This window comes from Thermobia domestica, chromosome 7 (assembly GCF_964235325.1).
Source record: "Thermobia domestica chromosome 7, izTheDome1.hap1.1, whole genome shotgun sequence".
NCBI lineage: Eukaryota > Metazoa > Arthropoda > Insecta > Zygentoma > Lepismatidae > Thermobia > Thermobia domestica.
In genome coordinates, this window is record NC_137460.1 from 54,801,286 (window position 1) to 54,822,514 (window position 21,229).

Genomic DNA, 21,229 nt, shown 5'->3' on the forward strand with positions numbered 1-21,229 from the left:
ATTCACATGCTTACTTTATTAGATATCGTCACAATACTTGTAGGATATATTAGAGGGATACAAAAGCTTATTTTAAGATAGTTTGTGTGTGTCTGATAGTAGTGTTGCTAGCTACAAAAAATTTTAATTCCAGATTTTAGGGGCAAATTTCGGTAAAAATTCCCTTTTTTATTTCTATTATTTCCTTCTTGTTGGCTACATTCAAACAAATGTACCAGTGTCTAACAGCCTCATCCTTAGCCTACACAGCGCACCATAAAAAGTTTCATTAGAATAATTAGGGGAAGTACAGTTGAGGTTTATAATAAACCATGTTCTTTAAATGGTAAGAAAATGGTGAATTTCTGGGGTAGAATGAGATTTTTTTTTTTTAATTTCATGCTTACTTTGTTATATATCGCCATGATACTTGTAGGATATATTCTTGGAGTACTACGGTTTATTTTCAGATAATTTTCGTCTGTCTGATGGCAGCGTTTCCAGCCAAAACAATTAATTCCCGCAATTAGGTGAAAAATTCGGAAAATTTCCCTTTCCCCTCTATTATATTACCCTCTTACTGGCTACATTGAAACAAACGTACCACTACGTGAAAGCTTCCTCTTTTCCCTACAGAACGCACCATAAAAAGTTTCAATAGGATAATTAGAAAAGCTGTACTCCGGCATATTTGACTTTTGCTTCTGAGGCGTAAAAAGTGTCAAAATTTCATGTGTATGACAGAATTTTTTTCTTCCCCTCTTTGAATGGAAGCCAGCGACTTCAGGATTTCACTGTACCTTGTCAACACACCAAAGATTTGTTTAGGTGACTTGGACCCATATAGCAGCAGTGGTGCTATGTACAAAAAATTTTTGAAATTCGGTTAGAGAATTTTTTGTAAATTTTCACCCCTACATTTCCCTCAATAATTTCCCACCCGTTGACAACACTGCAATGAAACTTACACCAAAAAATAGCCACATGCATTTTCTTAAAAACAAGGCCTTAACCATATCAATCGAGTGAATAGTTTTTGAGCAATAAGTCACTAACTGGAAATGTAGGAAAACGCCAAAAATGACCTGGGGCCGAAAGGAATAATCACACAATTTTGCTCGTATAGGTTCAAAGAAACAAACGATTTGTAAGTTACGAGGGCTTCGACTCAAGTTCTGTTGATTATTTCAATAATCTGCAACATAAATCAATAAATAATAGTTGCCAGAAAAAAAACAGACTTTTGAAAAAAACATGAAAAAGAACGATGTTTTTTATTGAAAAAAACTTCACAGAAAAAAAAACGTTTTTTTACAACACTAGTTGGAGGTAGGAGTGGGAAAGGGTGACATGTTAAAATAGTTGAAAACGACCGATAATAATGTCTAATACATAATTTAAGGGGTCAATGAAATGAATAGTAATACGCCAGATACCGTTTAAGTCCAAATTAATCTCCCATTGGCATGGAGGTGAAGGATCTAGGTGAAGAGGAAGGTTTAATACGTAAAAATAATCGAAAACGACTGATATTAGTATCCAATTCATAGTTTTTGGGGTCACTAAGATGACTAGTGACATACCCGATGCCGTTCAACTGTATGTTCAACCTCTATCGGCATGGAGAAAGTGTAAGAAGCGATGAGGCGTGAGTTTAGGAAAGGGGTAACTTTAGAGATTTTTTTTTTATTACTTTTTCATAGAAATGCGTATCGTAAGGGGAAGGAGTTCAAATACTCCCTATAATCCTATTCTCCCAGTATGAACAAGGGACATTTCAACTATAGTGTTGGGGGGCGCGGTGGCTCAGTGGTAGAGCGTTCACCTCTGGTGCTTGGGGTCCCGGGTTCGATCCCAGCCCCCGCCAAGTGAACTTTGTGGTGGACAAACACCGTGCTCGTGGGTTTTCTCGGGGTTCTCCCGTTTCCTCCCACTTTCTTCATTCCACCATTTCACTCATCTCTCATCATCACCGTCTCCTTTAGCCTAACCGGTATAACCGTGGAACGTAAAACTCAAAACTTTCATTTTTCATTTTCAACTATAGTGTTTCTAATGATCGTTCACAACAATTGGAAGGCGGTTGTACTAATAGAAACAAGAGAAGTTCCAGTAAAAATGTCCTCGGAGTAGCTTCGTTTCGGAGATACAATCTGCCGAATGCATGGGAAGATTAACTTTTCAGCAGTATATTTTATAAGCTGCACTTGATAGCACTAAAAGGACGTTATATCGTAAAACTTTGAAGTCTGCTCTTTCAGAATACACGTACTCCAGGAATATGCAATGAAATTTCCCAAAGGAAGTCGATATCTCGATCAGAATTAAGATAGCAACGATTTTTTTTTTGCATGTTGTGCGTGATTGCATAACTACAGTAGTAAATGACTGTAACGTACAAAATAAAAGTAAATGCAAGATTTAGTTTAACGTCTCATGTTTATGGCCTGTGGGCTGAAAGAGACAGGTGGTAATGAAAATAAGTGGATACGGAACAATTAGTGTATCGAGAATGCTGAACGAAACTCTCATACAAGTGTATAGTATTTTGAATGTAGGGAACCAAGTGATTTCCGGAATTCAACTTTCCAGTGAATTCTTGTTACAACAATTACAAAATATATATTACCCTGTACATTTCGTTCTTGTTCAAATAAAACAACCGAAACATGCAAAAGGCGTTTACGTAGCAAGTTTCATCAAATTCTTCTGAGTTTCTTCTTCTGTAATACTTTCGGTAAGTTGTAGCCTAGGTATTTTATTTTATTTTTTTGACTTAAGAATTAATTTTGAACGAAAATATACAATAAATTGAATGATCAGCAATCGACCATTGATGAATTGCCATATACATATAGACGTTTAGTCAAGTTTTTATTTTTTTAATATCCATTTTCCCCCGAAGCATTCTTCCGAAAAAGAAACTGTAAAGGTAATCAAGAAAGTCATGTCGCCTTTTCACCCAACACAATCGAACATTGATATATCACCTAAGACATACCTGAAAGATCAAAAATAGTCCCCATCAGAATCGACGACCTTCTGCCAAGGTTCTGGAAGGCTATAGATGCCATCGCGGTAGAACTTGGTGGTCCGTTAAGCGAAGAAAGAATCAAGTGGATTCTGCACCTCTATTAGGGATTTGAACTTGCGTCCTCTAAGGTGATTGTCCAAGGAATGGAACAAGTTATAATAAGACGGTGCAATGTCCGGGAAGTATGGCGGATGCAATAGTGTTTCCCATCCAAGGCATAGAATGGTGTCTCACATCAACCTAGCCACATAAGTCTTAGCGTTGTCCAGTAATAGAAGGGCCCCTTTGTAATTCAGAAGTGCTGGACTCAAAGTTTTTCTTTTGAACACGGCTCAACTGCTGGCAGTATACAGTTGCATTGATGCTCTGACTAGCTGGTAGCAGTTCCCGATTAACAATGCCGCGAGCAGTCCACCAAACATACAGGAGGACCTTCTTCAGGTGCAGTGCTGGTTTCGGCTGTTTTGGAACCGGCTCATGCGATACTAACCAATGACGAAGGCGTCGTGGACTCACGTACAGGACTCACTTTTCATCATACGTCAATATCTTGTCCAGAAATGTATCCTTCCTTAGACGAGACAGCAAAGAAACACGGGTGTCTGGTCGCGTTGCTTTCTGGCCCGGAGTCAAATCATGTGGGACCCATCGACCCAACTTGTATTGCTTTCCAAGTTGATGTAGATGCTGCCGAATGGTTTCTCCACTCACACTAAATTGTACTTCCAGTTCCTTACATGTCTGGCAACTAATAGCCTCAATTGCTGGCTAAAGATCTTCATTCTGTACATGTGTTGGTCTTCCGACACGTAGTTCGTTTCCAAGTGTTTCGTCACTGTCCTTAAACTTGTTAACCCACCGCTGTACTGTCTACATAGTCACGACACCCTCACCAAAAGCCTGGCATATCTTCCGCTCCGCTGCAGCGGCGTTTGACCCAGTTTGAACCGGTACAGCATACACGCCCTTATGACACTCTGTGGAGGTCCCATGTTCACTCTGTCCATACGCAAGTTCACGGTGTAATTGAACTGACACAACTAGGTAGTATGTTGGATATACCCACACCAACAACTGATCTTCGCCTTATCTGCATTCGCAGTCAACTTAGGGTGTGCGGGCCAATTGAACACAGACCTCCAAAAAAATAGAAAAGACAGAACTTTCTTGGTAACCTTTATAATAACAGCTACGGACTATTGCACTAAATATATATAAAGCTATTATAATATCAACTAGGTGGAGACTTCGCCCCAAACTCCGCATTTGCTCGCCATTCAGCCTCGTACTTCATACTTGTCTTTACTTCCGTTCTTCGCACGGCAAGAATAAGTTTATAGCATAATTCTTTGAAGAAAATTTAAACCCCTTTCCCCTGTAGAATTCGCATTCCAATCAAAGTGAAATTGTAAAAATTCATGTCTACTCAAATGTGACTGTGTTCAAAAATTCATTTCAAATGGTTCATCTCCCCTTTTCCCCCTGATGAGGAGACTGACAACCTCAGAATCATTTTTATATATTGAGAAAAAATAGGTATTGGCCCTTCCTCTGATTAAAAGCGGAATTTCCGGAAACGCTATAGCAGATTCCCACTTGTTTTGAATAAGAATTGTATAGCCTACTAAGTTTGATATCACTAACGTATCTCTAGTCTTATGGGATTTCGAAATATGGCACTCAATTGCAATCCACAACCTTTTTCTTCCCTTCTAAGCGAAACATTTTTTTAAAAGCTGAACCACGTCTTTAATTATTTTAAATCAATAGTCTCACTAATTTTCATGTGTCTAACATTAAGGGATTTCAATTTTAATTGAGTTTAGCGGTCCTTTGAGCTGCAAGGCTATATGAGACGTAGAACTACAAATTAACGTGGCATGTGTACCACATGAGCTATCACCAGGAATCGAACCCGGATCTCGCACGACAAAGGCGCGTACGTTAGTCTTAGCCACGAGGAAGCTCGTTAAGAGTTTTCGTCATATGGCCATAGTATTACAACAATTGGAACCCCAATCATTCCTTCTAGAGAAAATATAAAGAAAAAACACAGAAACACGTCATTAATTATTTTAAACGAAGAGTCTTAAAGGTTTTCGAGATGTGGTTATCCTGTACTGTAATAACAATTGCCAACCCAGCCTTTTATCTTCCCTTCTGGAGGAAATATCAAAAAACGATTTAAAAAAGTGTCTAATTATTTTAAATGAGAACCCCATATACTTCTGTCCTTCAGAGATCCAAAGATCCGAACAATTTATTATAATAATTGTCACTTCTGTTCCCCTCATCGTTAAATTTCCAAAAAATTCTTTCTTAGCGATTTAGTGATACGGTACCTTCCGTCACAAATTCGATGCACTGTCAAAGTTTTAAGTTTCTAGTTTAAGCGGTTTGGCCTAGGCTTCGCTCAGTCAGTTAGGACTTCTTTTTAATATATAGACAGATTACTGAATTATTTGATTATAAAATACGATCGAAACTGTTGCAAACGTTTCTGAAGATAACTTATTAGTATACTATTTTTTATAGGTTTCTCCGAAAGAAATTGATTATTTATTTTGTAATATTGCTAATGAAATCTGGAATAATTAATAAAGAAAAGAATTATAGATGTTTGCGAAATAATCGATCGAATAAAACATATCTCCCCGATAACCACACTTTTTTTATTTTTTCTTGAAAAAATAAAGTATATGTTATATTGTAAGACGATTATTAAAATATAGCGAAACTATCCTTAACGAACACTTCTCAATAACGGATACCTCCTTAACAGAACAGATCTCCATAACTGGGTGATGTCCATAAATGCAGGTTACAGCAAATACATTAGTTGTAAATTTGTATACGAAGTGGTTCAAAAAGAATCCGAACTTTTTATATAACACTTTTATTGTTAGTATTGCCACGAGACGAGACATTTTTCGTGTCTTGTCTCGTTTCGTAAAAGAGAGGAGACAACCATTTGAGGCGAGATACGAGACGAGACGAAACATCTCGAGAAATGTCTCGTCTCGTCTTGTGCCTTAAGAATTCACAGTTTTTGAATTTGTTTAAAAACTTATTAACTCGAAATAAATTATTTGCCTTCGAAATGTATACCAGTGTTTATTATTTCAAATGAGGACTATCCTACAAAGAACAGGGAATACCTAAAGTTATTATTATTATTATTATTATTATTATTATTATTATTATTATTATTATTATTATTATTATTATTATTATTATTATTATTATTATTATTATGATTCTTTCCATTTCAACTTTTCAATCCATTCAAGTTTAATTATTTTGTGATAGTGCTCCAGATTCAAGTACAATGTTAAAGCATTCACCGAGATCAATGTTTCAAAAGGTTTCATTCCGGGGGCAAGTAGGGATACGTATGTATAAACATCCTGTCGTATAAGTACAAGTTCTCTTAATGGCAATTTTATCAGTAACTAACCATTGTTTCATGGTCTTTCTCGTTCCAAGCAAACACAGAAACGTGTCAGCCCTTTTCAGTACTGGGTATTGAAAGGATGCTGGTTTGACAATAAAATTTAGTTTTTTTTATTGTTTTATGATGTTATTCGAACCTAAGCCAGTTTTTAAATCTGAAAGTCACATAGGCCTCCTTATTTGTTGATGTGGCACCAGAGATTCTGAAAAAAGGATTTCATAGTAAGTGGGGAAGGCTTGCCGACGGTATTGATAAATGTTCCTGTCGTAGTAATTCATTACTGGTTCAGTCGAAACTAAACAGTCGTTGTTGGAAGATTGTAGTCATGTTACGTGTTGTGCTCTGTTAACCAAACCAAACTTGGTTAAAAGTTGTAATTTTAACCACTTGGCATAACAGCTCGTTTTTGTGGGCCTCAGCCGTTCTAGTGTTGCCACGAAACGAGACAACCATTCGAGACGACACACGAGACGAGACATGCTTTGCACCAGACGAGACGTGACAATCTGAAGTGTCGTCTGATCTCGTCTCGTGGCAACACTATTTATTGTTCGTTATACAACATTTTAAGTACTGTTTCCCTCAAAGTAGTCTCTACTGGCAATACACGATTCCCGACGTTTCTTTCGTGTTTGGGAAGCCTCCTGGAACGCACTTGCTGGGATGGCTCGCAGGTCTCTTATCTCATTGTCCTGAATCTCCTCTATGGTGTGTAAACGACGACCTTTTAAAGTGATTTTAAGTTTGAAAAACAGGAAAAAGTCTGCTGCGGCTAGGTCCGGAGAATAGAGTGGATGGAGAACAACGGGAGTCTGATGTTTTGCCAGATAACTACCAAATGTCCTGGTAAAACTGTTTGTTTACCATCTGACCACGTGATACAAATTTATGATGAGCAATACCTTTCCAATTGAAAAACAGAATCAACATCACCTTGATTGTTGACCAACTCATGCTTGCATTTTTTGGTTGAATAGACCCTGAATGAATTGAAAAGCAATTAAAGTATCTCTAGAAATGTTCGAAGTTTGTAGCAAAATTTCATACACGCACGTTGTTCTTCAAACTCTTTCATTGTCACTGTATCATTAATGCGACGAACAGCTTGTCCACGTGCTCACTTCAGCAGTTATATCTTGACGACTAACGGTCATAGCGAAACGAAGGGAGTTGCAATTTGTCTAAGCCTGACGCTAGGCGCGTCCAATAGCCGTAGGGCGCGCCCTCTCGCTCTAGACAGAGAAAAGAATAATTTCAAGTGCAACTTGCAACTGTTCTGTGTTGTGGTTCACCAGGTCAATGATTAACGACAATTATGACATATTACGGGGGGGGAAAAAATTCTGTTTACTATTCATACCGTATTGCAGATTTACATCTCAAATTGCAGAATGTATTTTCTGTGCTAAATCTGCATAAACCGAGAATAACTCCTGTCCGTTATGAAAAGGATACTAAAATGTTGAGGGGAAAACAAGGCTGTCGGTGCATATATTTTTAAAGTTCCTGACACATAATGTCCCATATTTTTGCCGACACAAAAAAAATTGTCCCTATTGTGCAGATGCTCTTTGTTGAGGTGTTACTTAAGGGAGGTTCCACGCTATTATTGTTTAGGAAAGGTAAAAGCGTATATTAAGCCAAAACAAGATGAAATTTTGAGTTTAGTGTCGTTCATTATGCTTTGAAAGTTGAAAACGAAATGACCAATAGATGAATAGTTGCTGAAGCCTCGAAAAACCTACTAATACGACACTAATTTACTACAAGCTAACATGTCCAGGGTTTAACTTGAAACTCTTAGTATCATAGACGAGCGCTTTCCTACAGAACCGCATTTACTTCAGTGTTATATTAGCTCTAAACCCGAAAGCAGTTTTTAAATAATAGACCGGCTACCTAGAATAAAATGAAACGAAATTCTTACTTTTACGCCCTACGTATTTGCCCTATAGGCTAAAGAAGGCGGCTGAATAGTGAAAGTGCAAATGATTAAATAATTGGCGAAATAGGAATGTAGAAGGAAACGGAAGAACCTCGAGATAATATACGGACGCGATGTTATCCGCTACAAACTCACGTAACCCGTGATCTGCGCAGGGATCTATCGCACCAGATGTGAGCGATTTACCACTGAGCGACCGGATAACTCACTGGTTAGCTAGAGATGGCCATTTCCAGCATGACCATCGATCACTCGGTCACACACGGGCTTAGCTTCACTATTGTCATTGAGGCTTTACCTCATTAATTTCAATGAGTCAGGCTCGCACTTGTTCGACTTCGGAGTTCGAACTTGTTATCCTTAACAAGGCTCGTGATCATTAATCTCACTGGACTCGCACTCGGTCGGACTTAGGCTCTGGCTTGCTACTCTTATATAAGGCTCAATAATTGAGTTCAAGCCCGAGACTGGCTCGCTAGCCTAGCACTAACATGTTCCGTTGATATATTCCAAAAGTACAATGCACGCAGTCACGGACACTTTAAAACAACACGAAGAAAGTGTCTTTGTCAACATTACGTCACTGGAAAGGGGAAGAAGTGTCCAAGGATGATTTGCACAAACGTGTTCAAGTGAAGGCTTGAAAATTGCAACTGTACCGCTGCTGATACTTCCATTACGCTCTTTATCTCGTTGCACACAAACTGATGCGAGTTGCTTACTGTGTGTGTGTATGGTTCCCTCAGTCGGATGAATTCGGCTTTATGGAGCGATAGAACGCGTTTCCTTGGCAGACGAAATTAGTTTCTTATATATATATTTAGCTTCGCTCGTGTCGGGGCTCAGTTTCAAGCCGGCCGTGTTGGAGGATGAAAGGGAAGCTGCATTTTCTCTTCTGTAACAGGTCGGCCCATTCTGTAAATCAACAGCCACAGCACCAGTTACAACCTTTACAAACAGAAGGTGAGGGACACAATATTTGCTCTCTTTACTTTTATTATTATTATTATTATTCTTTTGTAGTTGTTACGTGTGCAATTACGTCATATGACGTCTCTGTAGTGGTGCTCAAATATGTATTCATGTTTACTGATGACTAATGGATAAGAGCGGAACGTATGGAAGAATTATGGCGGAAACAAGTACACTTTTCTCTCTCTCTCTCTCTCTCTCTCTTTCTATCTATCTATCTATATATATATATATATATATATATATATATATATATATATATATATATATATATATATAAAATTAGGAATTCAATTTCGTAAAATATGTGAAATTTCAAACGATGATAATTTTCGAATACAAAGTTTTAGATTTTGTGAAATATATGAAATTTTAAAAGCTGGTAGATTTTAAAAATAACATTTTGAATTTCATGAAATTCCAAAAGCTGGTAGATTTCGAAAACGAGGTTTTGAAATTCGTGGTATGCGAAAGTTTGAGAATTGATTTTTTTCGAAAGCAGGATTTTAAATTTTGTGAAATATATGAAAAATTCAAAGCTGGTAGTTTTCGAAATCAATATTTTGAATTTTGTTAAATATGTGAAATTTCCAAAGCTGGTAATTTTAGGAACCATAGTTTTAAATATCGTGAAATATATTAAATTTACTAAACTGATAGTTTTCGAAAACAAGGTTTTGAATTTTGTGAAAGATATGAAATTTCAAAACTGGTAATTTTCGTAAACGAACATCTTGATTTTCGTGCAAAAAGAGAACAAACGAACGGCATAATGGAGAAAATTACTCATCAGGAAACTTCACGATAGTTCAGGTCATAGAATATTAGAAATCTTACGATTAATATAATATATTTATTCTCAATATGTGATTCAGTTCCTACGTTAACCCAAGCTTCCTCAACTGACGTGTTGCTCAGTCCCATGGGACATGTTGGGAATCTTCAGACTTTAAATATTATTTTGTTTCGTTCAGAAGACTTAAGTCTGGACTTTATGCAACACAGTTTATTGTTTACGTTGAAACTTTTAATAATTATTTGAAATCAATTCTGAGACAGACTATACCGTGAATATCTGCAACGACAGCAACAACACACTTCTAACCTAACTTAACCTTAAGCTGTTCCGTGGCGTCGGGAGATATTTAGTAAAGTATGTTGTCAATCCAAAAAAAAAAAAAAAAAAAAAAAAAAATGTTGAGAAACACTGCGTTACGTTGTATATTTACATTCCATAATTTTGATGCTGAAATAGTGTGCTAAAACAAATCAATTAATCTTTTATCAATACTTATCAAAGTCAAATGCATGTATTAATTAGAATAATGTTGTTAACTTATACAACATTTTAAGATTGGTACGATTAGTTAATGAGAGTAGCATTAATGATTCTAATACAAATGTCTGAGAGGTAATGGTAGCTCAATGATTGAGCACTCGTCTCTAGTACTAGAGCTCCTTGGTTCGATCCTAGACCAAATGAGTTTGTGGTGTATAATATTGTTTTCTCGAATCCTTCCGTTCCTTTTCGTATTTTCATTCCACAATTATTTCATAAGAACTTAATCATTTTCATTAGCTAGTACATACAAATTTAATGTAGGCCCTGATAACAAACTCTTAATTGGATACAGTAAATGGAACATGCGCTATTACCACATATGCTTCTATTCATTAAGTTTTAAACCATATATAAACCATATATACAATTAATACACTTCAACATGTGCATCCCTGGTAACACGAAAAATATTAAGCCGGTATTCACTCTCTTGTCACACACATTCTGCAACGTGTCTGGTGTGATTGTGTCAATGGCATCTCAGATGCTTTTTTGCAAGGTCACAATATCAAGAACTGCTGTTTTGTACACAATATATTTCACACACTTGCAAAGAAAGTAATCTAAGGGAGTATTCAGGTGATCTCACGGGCCTGGAGTTGAGCCATCTCTGTCAGTTCATCGGTTGGTCAAAGTTTCATTAAGAAAATCGCGGACTTCATGAGCCTAATGTGGAGGAGCACCATCTTGCTGAAAGATGACAATGTTTTGCATATCCTGAAGCTGGGGAACGGTATAGCTTACCAACATATCTGGGTAAACATATCCAGAAAGAAAGAAAGAAAAAGGAAGAAAGAGTATGGCTACGTATACGAAATATCAACTTACGTGTTCTCCTAAATATTGTATATAATGATTTCTACAAATGTATTTATTGAACGTTATGACATCATGACATCTTTGAGTTTTACGTTCCACGATTATGCCGGCTAGGCTAAAGGCGACTGTGATGATGAGAAATTAATGAAATGGTGGAATGAAGAAAGTGGAAGGAAACGGGAGAACCCCGAGGAAACCAACACAGACGGTCTTTGTCCACCACAAAGTTCACTTGGCGGGAGCAGGGTTTGAATCCGTGACTCCGTGCACCAGAGGGAACTTTATTGAACTATTTGTAAGAGTGGGAAAATATACATATTGTATTTATATTTACAAAATGAAACAAATAATAATTGTAAAACAAATATCGATACTTATAGATACAAATAAAGTTGGAAAAAGGAAATCTATAATGATTTGAGATTTCATAAACATTGTAAAAAGTACTTCAAATATATTTATGCATTGAAATTATTTATAAGATTGGAAGAAATTAGAATACAGCTTATATCTCTGTTCATTAAGTTACAAATAATAATGGTAACAAACAAGACTTTCTATATAACGTATGTAAGATTATTACTTTCATGATTTGCTAACATTTTAGAAATTCTTCCTCACACATATGTGAACTTAATCTTTAGACAAAAGTCCATATGATATAACCTAAATTATAGTATATTAAACAGATAGGGAAAATATATCTATCTCTACTAGATAAATTGGCAATAGTCTTAGGCAGTGTTTCTTTCAGACATTTTTTTTGGGGGGGACACTGCCTCCGGAGCTCTGAGAATGCCCCCGGAGGAGCCCAAAATAATACGTCTGTAATATAACAATAAACAGAATAGTACCAGCAGTGCCCCCTCGGAATACTAAGTGTGCCCCCTGGAACATTGTTTCTGAAAGAAACACTGGTCTCGGGAGAAGCTTAAAATTACTTCGCGACATGTCCCTAGGTACAGTTACATCTTACATCACAACCATTCAATCAGTTTCCGAACACAAAGCTTCTTACAACTTCGTGTTATTCAAGCAACTAAAACCCGGATAGGTATCTTAGTAGATAAATATTTCAATACATACGTAGCAATATTAAGCAAAACATGTTTTTAGATTTTTTTTAAAAAAATACTACGTTGCTGATTTAAAGCTGCCAAAAATAAAAGTTTCCAGTTTTTTTTTTTTTTTTTTTTTTTTTTTTTTTTTTTTTTTTGCTTTGTTGTCATTAAGATTTCAGTTAGTTAACTGTCAACTAGAACAGTATGATCAGCTAAGAGGATAAAATTTCTTTACAATTTGCAAGCGAAAATTACTACTGTCCGTAGGTACAACATTATCCCCTATAAATTTGTTTCGTAACTTTTAATAGACAAATGAAGTTTTACTGTACACTAAAACAAATCATGATATCTAATGTTAGGTTTATTATTTTTATTTTTATTACAGGAAATCATGTCTCCAAAGATGGAATCCAGTGGCGCGGGGATCCGGGATACACCAGTTCGTGCGAGGAGTCTGAGAGTGCCCTCCCAGCGGGAGACAAGTTGGAGGGGACGGACTCAACTGAGAATGACTCTTTTCACCTCAAGAGACGGGTGGGACTCTTCAGTGGGGTGGCTCTAATTGTTGGCACTATGATCGGTAAGTATTTGGATTATTAGCTTTTTTATGTATAGTATTTTCTATAATTAAATTTATTTATCTATAAAAAAATATTTACAAAATCCTGATCCACCAGCATTTACAAAGTAGCAAGACAAAATTAATTGTTACTGTATCGAACTCTGTTAAGAGTCTTCATACCTGCGAAATTAAAATACTGCTAATTTTACAGTAATTATGTGATATCTTCAAATAGATAAAAGATAATCGAAATGTGGAACAAGAGCGCCCTAGACAATATTATTTTTACCGTTATCACGACTCACTTATCTGCTTTCGATTTCGAGCCATTTTGAAAATCGGTATTTATTTTCGCGTTTCTAAACAGCTGAAAACGACAAGCCACTAGGTGACTTGTGATAACGATACCTCACGCAAAATAATATTGTCTAGCGCGCTCTTGTTCCATATTTCAATTATCTTTTATCTATTTGAAGATATCAGATAATTATTGTAAAATTAGCGGTATTTTAATTTCGCCGGGATGAAGACTCTTAAGTATAGTAATTGGGTGAAAAAATGTGGAACAGAAAACTACTTTTCAATATATAAGTTGTATATTACTAGTTAATACCTAAAATGTGAACGAGAAGTAGAAGAAATTACAGGAACGAACATTATTTTGTTGGGTCGCCGAATGAAGAAAATTCATCAAATGTTTTGTGTAGAATACAGTAGAAATGTACACCTTGAGCATGGTATATGAGCATCTTTGAACATTTTTTTTGGGGGGGGAGGGAAGGGTGATTAACGTCGTCATTTAGTATACTCAAACTACAGTAGAATGCTACAACCGAATACTAACGGTAGTTCTAATTTGTTGTTACACAATGGGATCGAAAAAAATTCTGGACCGACAGTAAATATTTCGTTCATTGTGATCTAACACATAAATGAATATATACAGGGTGGCCCAAAAGTAGGTATACAGTCCCATATTGACTGGCTCATGATGACATTTTATATAATTTTCTTATTGTTATCCATTCAGGTAGTGAATTAGTTTCTTTATTATTTATTCTTCGTCTCTCTTCACTCATACCTTAAGCTTGGAACAGACAGAAGCAAATTAACTAATGATTTTAATAAACTAAAATGTCATACTTTGTCGGAATGTATACCTACTTTTGGGCCACCTTGTACATATACAAATTTCAAGAATATTATTCTAACCTTAGGTGGACAGCCACATTTGTTTACTTGTTCATCTCTGGTACATTGAAAATTGGAACTCAAACAAAATCCCGATCTTAATCCAAAATTAAGAAATCAGACTAGAAAACAATATTTTAAAAGCCCAATAAAAAAGCAGATAAGACATACAGATACACGCACACACAACTGACATTAAGAAAAAGGGTAAACTTTTTTTTTTTTTTTTTTTTTTTTTTAGGACTGGTATCATCACGCTTGTTCCGAGATAATGATGAATAGAGCAACATTGAAAACCATATTTACTGTTGTAAATCTTTACTGAACAGCACAGGTTGTCCGAAAAGTCCCACACCATAGGAAAAAATCACATTTATTCAATGTACTCTCCGTTGCGTTGTACACGTGTTTATAGACGCCACGGAAACGCAAATTAATGAGCACACGAGGGATATAAACTGGGCCTAGTCTTTCGCATATCTATTCCTTGATTCTTTTGAATATTTTCCCCAATCATTCCGTGGTGGTGTGAATATCGGTTGTCGTTCGGGATGGTGTTGATTGAAATCACTGGTAACATCTTAGTGTGAGCAAGCTTCAGATCCACACAACAGTATTATTTCCACACGCTCGTCCTGTGACAGTATCATTTATTATAAGAAAAGAAAAATACATTTCCACCATTTTGCTTATGGTACAGGGCTTTTCATGCACCCTGTAGATTCATTGCATATCTTGCTAAGAGGGTCCCATGATCTGTGTGTTGACAAAGGGTTATTACACTTAACCTTCCTCATATTTGAAGATAAAAATACTATGTTCTATACTACGTATATGAACATATTGCACGACACAGGGAACGAACTGACTTGGGCACTGTTTCAAAAAGAAATTGCAGTCTAAGAATTGTCACAAAAAGTATGGAGTAATAAAAAAGGAGAGAAGGAAACAATACCATATTGATGGACTGTATTAAAGTAAATAACACCTAAATCAAAACTAAAAGAGTAACTTAAAATTGTGGCACAAGAAAATTTTTTATTTCGAGCAAGTGGCCTGTCGCTGAGATCAAAATACTTAGAATTACGATAATTTTTTCTTAGATAATAATTTGGTCCAGTGAATAAATCGCTTATTATAACGTTTTATTAGGTTATTTTTTATTTGTTGGAGTCAAATCTTGCAGCTTAAACTTTCACACTTCCATACTATAACTAGAGCTCTTAACATTGTCCAGAACAGTGCTCGCCATAGTTTATCGTACTGTAAAATTAAGTTATCAAATGTATTTAGTAGAATACTCACCTATTTAATTATTTAGCCCTCCCTAGTTCGATCACAGCTAGCGTCAAGTGGGCTTTGTGGTGGACTGATATTATATATATCTATGGATTTTCTCAGAGTTCTCTGTTTCTTACCACTTTCGTCATTCCATCAGTCCGTTCATTATCATCATCACTGTTTCTCTTAGCATTGGAGCATAATTGTGGGACGTTAACCTAAAAAAAAAATGTAATTGGATTGTGTATATGGGTAGGAAAAGTCAGCAAATGATGCATTATTTCAATAGATGCAGTTCAGTGCTGGTTCGAAACTTTGATGTGGTGCCTTTAACAGTAAAGACAGGAATTGTTCTCTTCAATAAGTGTCCTTTCACCAGATTCAAGTCAATGTCTTGCAAAATGCTCTTCAGAAAACGAAATATGTAAAACGCACACAAAGAAATCGTGTAGTATTTTCGGCTTAAGGAAGTTAGGAGTAAAGAATTGATTGTAGGGTACTTAATAAAGACTAACATGTAAATAATAACTGTAAAAAACAAACTTTTAAAAACAACGCTTTTATAAAATGTACCAAAACGGTTTTCTTTGGTAGGATACGCCAAATGAAGACATTGGATATAGAATAAAGCATTGGGCGCGATTTAATGTCTTATCCACAAGAACGTTAGCCCTGAACTTTAGGAAAAGTTCCCAATGCTTTTAGTTTCATATCATTATTATATCCACAAAATCCACGTGGTGCGAGCTGGAATTGAACCAGAGACCTCACGCACCAGTGGTTCCGATTTCTTTATAAGTTTGCGGGTGGAACGTTCACTTATATGTGTTTTGTTGTTCAATCAAAGATACAATACAGAAAGGCAGGGACCGGGTCACCTCGGCTCCCGAGGATCGGTACCCATGCTGTACCAAGAGGTGAGGAAATTACATGCTAAGGAGATGGGAAATGTTTCCTTTAAATCATTGGATATAAGGCCATTAAACTTGATATAGGAGTGATTATCGTATACAGAAAAAACAGATCAGTTATTCTTTTGCAGAAATTCAATTTGGGTAACAGAGGGAGGGATTTAAGTCGAACGACCAAAAAAAAACTTTTAGTAATACAATAGTAATGCATTTGCTTCTACTTATGTATGATAGAGAATGGGTATTGTAACCTTAGAGATGATAAGTAAATCAATTGCACGTTTTGAAATGTTAAGTAAAAACGCAAAACAACGATTTCATTTCTTATTTTAAGGCTTAAGACTAGATTAGGTGCTTGAATTGAAGTTAACGTACCGTTCGGCAGTGATTCTATATGAGATGTAGTTTACAACTTAGCGTGGGATCCGAACCACGTGAACATCCAATGGAATTAAGAATAGACAATTGTAGATAAAGTGGCTTACATTTGAAGGTATAATAAAACTATGTGCTTAACTTCATTGGGGGAGGAGGATGGGGGGTCTTTGCTTCAATTCAAACAAATTTAATTTTGTCTATTTCATCCTATATTGCCTACATCATTGCTTAAAAGACAAATATTGCCTGTTCTTGATTTACATCGAAACTTGGTACTTCAGTGGGATAACTAGGCCTACGAAACCTATTTTTGAGTAGTCAGTTTAATACATTTAAGAATTACAGATACTAATTTATGTCCAGAAATGTGAGCGAGTTATTCCGACTAACAAGAACTTGGTCAAATTTAAGTCAATTGGACAAACGCTACAAGATGAAAATGTACCAAGTGAATTTGACTAACGTGTTCTTGCGTCTTTTTAATACTCTTGATTAATCCGTGGAAACAAATATTATTTTAGATCTTTTAAAGTGTTTTCCGAGGGCTATTCAAGTCAATTCGAGACTTTTTTTTTTTTTTTTTTTTTTTTTTTTACAAGTTTAAAATTGATTTCCAGGGTTGAAATTGTGCATACAATGGAAAGTGGCAAATGTGACCTGTTTTTGGTAGGCGACACTCTTTCGTGCGTCAGTACACAGAACAGCATCTCATGATGAAGCTTTTAGTGAAGAAGGGCAGAAAACCAGCTGAAATTTACAGGAAAGTTCAGTCATAATACGGTGATGAAACTCTTACCCTCAGTAAGACATTTAAATAGTGCATGCGCTTCAATGTTGGTCGTAAGTCTGCCACTGATGGTCCCGGTCCTGGTGGATCCCAATCCACAGCAGCCATTGCCGGAAACATTCAGCGACTTGAAAAGTTTATCATTAACATATCATTAACAGTCGTCTATATATGTGAAATAAGTGGTTTTTTTTTTTTTTTGTTAAGAACAGTAAACACAATAATTAATGACCATTTGCTGTTTCGAAAGGCGATTGCACGCTGGCTCCTAACCAAAACTAAAACAGCTTTTTGCTTTTAACCGGCACAGAGGAGTTGAAATCTACACCGCCACTGAATTGAAGGACAGGCATGTGATTTTCATCTGTTGGACGTCTTAATTAATTCCTCGGAGATCAACATTTCCACAGTGATGTCAAACTCAGGCAATATTTTTTCTATGGCGAAGGCACCTAGGCATTAATTGAACGTTGGGATAAAGGTATAACTGAAGCAGGGACTTAGGATTATGTAGAGAATAAAATAAACTTGCATTAATAATAAAGTGTCCACTCTTTGAATTATTATTCAAAAAGTCCCGGATTTGCTTGAACGTCCCTCGTACGATCGAAAACAATTTATCAATTGGCAACTTGAAGATCATTGTCATCAAAATCATGTGTCTTGTTATCATTTACAATTGCAATTAACTAGTGACAGAGTGCCAGGGTTCATCTAACAAAAAGTTTTTCGAAAATGTCTATTGAGTTTCTTTCTTCGGACTGTCGTGTGCGAAGTGCTGGAAAACATCGAACTATTGCATGCTTCTTTCTTTAAAAGATGTTCTTCATAAACAACGATCAAGTATATTGCAAGGTTATTTGAACAATATTCATGATTTAATTTCAGTTTCATTCGTTCACCACGTATCTTTAAATTTTATGTTAAATTTTAGTGCCTATTTTCCAACTTTTAATACCGAAATGTCTGGTCCCAACTTATGATTTTAAAGTGGTCACATAGAGATTGTGGGTGGAGTACTTTTGAAATATTACGAATATAAGAGCGATAACTTCTTCAATGATTTTGCAATATGTTACTTCTCAAGGTGAAGATTAAAGTAAAAAAAAAAAAAAATCCTACCACATATTGTATATAATCTTCCTACTAGCCGTGCTTTCGAGCACATATATTGCTGGCCATATGCAAATTAGAATCGTAGAATTCATACATATTACGTGGTCGCATATAAAATAACCCATTTCTTTCTAACGACAAGAATAAGTGTCTAGAAGAATATACTTCCGAACGAGAAGTCATTAATATCTCCGTCAGGAAAGTTTTGAATTACGTAACTTTTACTGTGTGACTGTGGTATGTTTTCGTCATAGCTTAGTTAGATTCTTTCCATTTTATGACAAATGGGAACGCATTCAAAACAATTGTCAACATTTGTGTTTCATACGCGGTGAAACATCACAATAAATCGCTTTTGAATGTTTTTTCTTTTTTTTTTTTTTTTGTAATGAATAGCTAGAAATTGCTTATTAGAATCACGCAAGGAGACCTTGTAAAGTTGCAGTTAGTACATCCAACCACCCGTCCGTTACTCCACATGAGAACTTGTAAACGATAGCGAAGTTTGGAATTCTTTTTTTCGGCAATTAAACAGCTAGAGCAATTATCTCCATCAAGTTCGTTAATTGAATCAATTTATTAATCTTAACGAGTAACGGTGACTTAGTCCGTCCATTACTTCACACGTTAGCTCGAGAACGAAAGCGAATTTTTGAATTCTGTTTATTGCAAAAAGAAAACTAGAAAAATTACCTCATCCGAGTTTGTTGATTTAGTCAAGCCGTTAACATCGTAGATAACGGTGATTTTAACAGTGGCTGTCCATATTTCATTTTCTACTATCGAAACAAAGGTGTATAATTGTAGAATGCTACAAGTTATACATCTCGGCGTTAGATGGCACTAAATATCCCCCAGCGGTTGACATCTGCCGGACGAGATTGAAACTTTGTGTGATCCTCTTGATTGTCTTTAACAGTGTTTATTAATGATTTCATGTAAATTGGCCTCACAGGGTGTATTTGGAAGTTTTATACGAGGGGTGATCAGAAAGTAAGGTTACAAAGCCTGCAGTGAAACGTTTATATATTATTGCGCACAACCAATACAGTCAACATATATTACATACATTAGGTTTTTTTTTCGATATAGTCTTTATATCGGTTGAGGCACTTGTTGCATCGTGGGATGAATTTGATCCTCTCCTGGTAAAAAAAAAACCGTCCTTGCGTGTTTAGCCACGTTGTCACAAAGTGTTTCATCTCCTCGTCTCAAGCGAAGCAATGGCCTTCCACGTGTTCCTTCACCTGCGAATTCTTCTATCAAATGTCGTAACGTGATCCTCCTGTTTTCCTCAATTAGCTCCTTCACGCGAACTGTGTTTAAATCTGTTGATGCTGTACTGGGTCGGCTACTGTGCTCCTCGTCGGTGACGTTTCTTCTACCAGCCACAAACTTTCGACACCATTCTGTGACATGCTGACGAGACATTACAGTTTCTCCGTAAACCTCTACCAGCTGCTGCTTCAGCTACTTATTTCGCCCAGAGAACAACTGAGCGGACTTCATTGCGAGACCAGTTTTCCAATCGAGTCGCCATTTGTGTTTACATACAACTAGCGATGTAGGTGGCAAGTGACTGAAACTGCACAGTTGCCAATTCCATGTATTACAATTACCACAAACTTCTCATGCCTCTATAGCAAACGAAACTCTAGAAATATCGGCCTTGTTACCTTAGTTTCTGATTCTTCCTCGTATAAATAAACCCAATAAATAAATAAATAAATAAATCCTTAACAACCACCGAATATGTTATTTAGGTAAAAGGAGATGGTAGGCGAATGATGAAATGTAAGTAAACGATAAAGTTCTGAAAAAGAAATCGGGACAACCCCAAGTAAACCAAAGAGCTAACACAGTTTTAAAAAAGTGACTAGGTAAGAAAAGAAGGAACTTCTATTTTAGGTAAACGATGTTTTTTTTTTTAATTGTCATATTACAGTTTGTATTAAGTATACGAAGTGAAAAAATCGTTGTATCTATATATATGTACCTAGGTATATAATTTTACTTAACTCTACACTATACTTGTTTCGTGTAAGTAAATACTGTTTTCCATTTCACACTAATATAGTGTGCGATTAAATTTGCTTCCATCCAAAATCGTTCTCAGTTTTTGATAGAAATACACAAGAGAGAAATGAAAAGAAGAAAAGAAATCTCATGCTGCTTTCTTTTTCTTTCTTTCTTTTCTTCTTCTTCTTCTTCTTCTTTTTTTTTTTTTTTGAAACAAACAATTACAGGCGACATATATATCTTAAAAGATGTGATTATATGTGTTGAAAACAGCTCTCCTGTCTTGCAGCAGGATGGACCATGTCCTCAATTTGTTTCTAAGGCCATTGTGGCATGCCAGAATGGCCACCCAGGTCACGCAACCTAAACCGCGCT

At 36.1% G+C, this 21,229-nt stretch overlaps 1 protein-coding gene across 3 annotated transcripts in view; it reads left to right on the plus strand.

The window, feature by feature from the left end:
- LOC145690111 (b(0,+)-type amino acid transporter 1-like) overlaps positions 1-21,229 on the plus strand; it is a 232,429-nt gene that overhangs the window by 92,357 nt on the left and 118,843 nt on the right. For 2 of the 3 annotated variants that reach the window (XM_081764690.1, XM_081764691.1), the window contains exons 1-2: positions 9,246-9,375; positions 12,995-13,189. In XM_081764690.1, the coding sequence (XP_081620816.1) occupies positions 9,282-9,375; positions 12,995-13,189 (289 nt within the window). In that variant the 5' untranslated portion in view covers positions 9,246-9,281. Of the gene's footprint in view, positions 1-9,245; positions 9,376-12,994; positions 13,190-21,229 lie in introns of those variants that run through there. The other variant, XM_081764692.1, reaches the window with a different exon arrangement.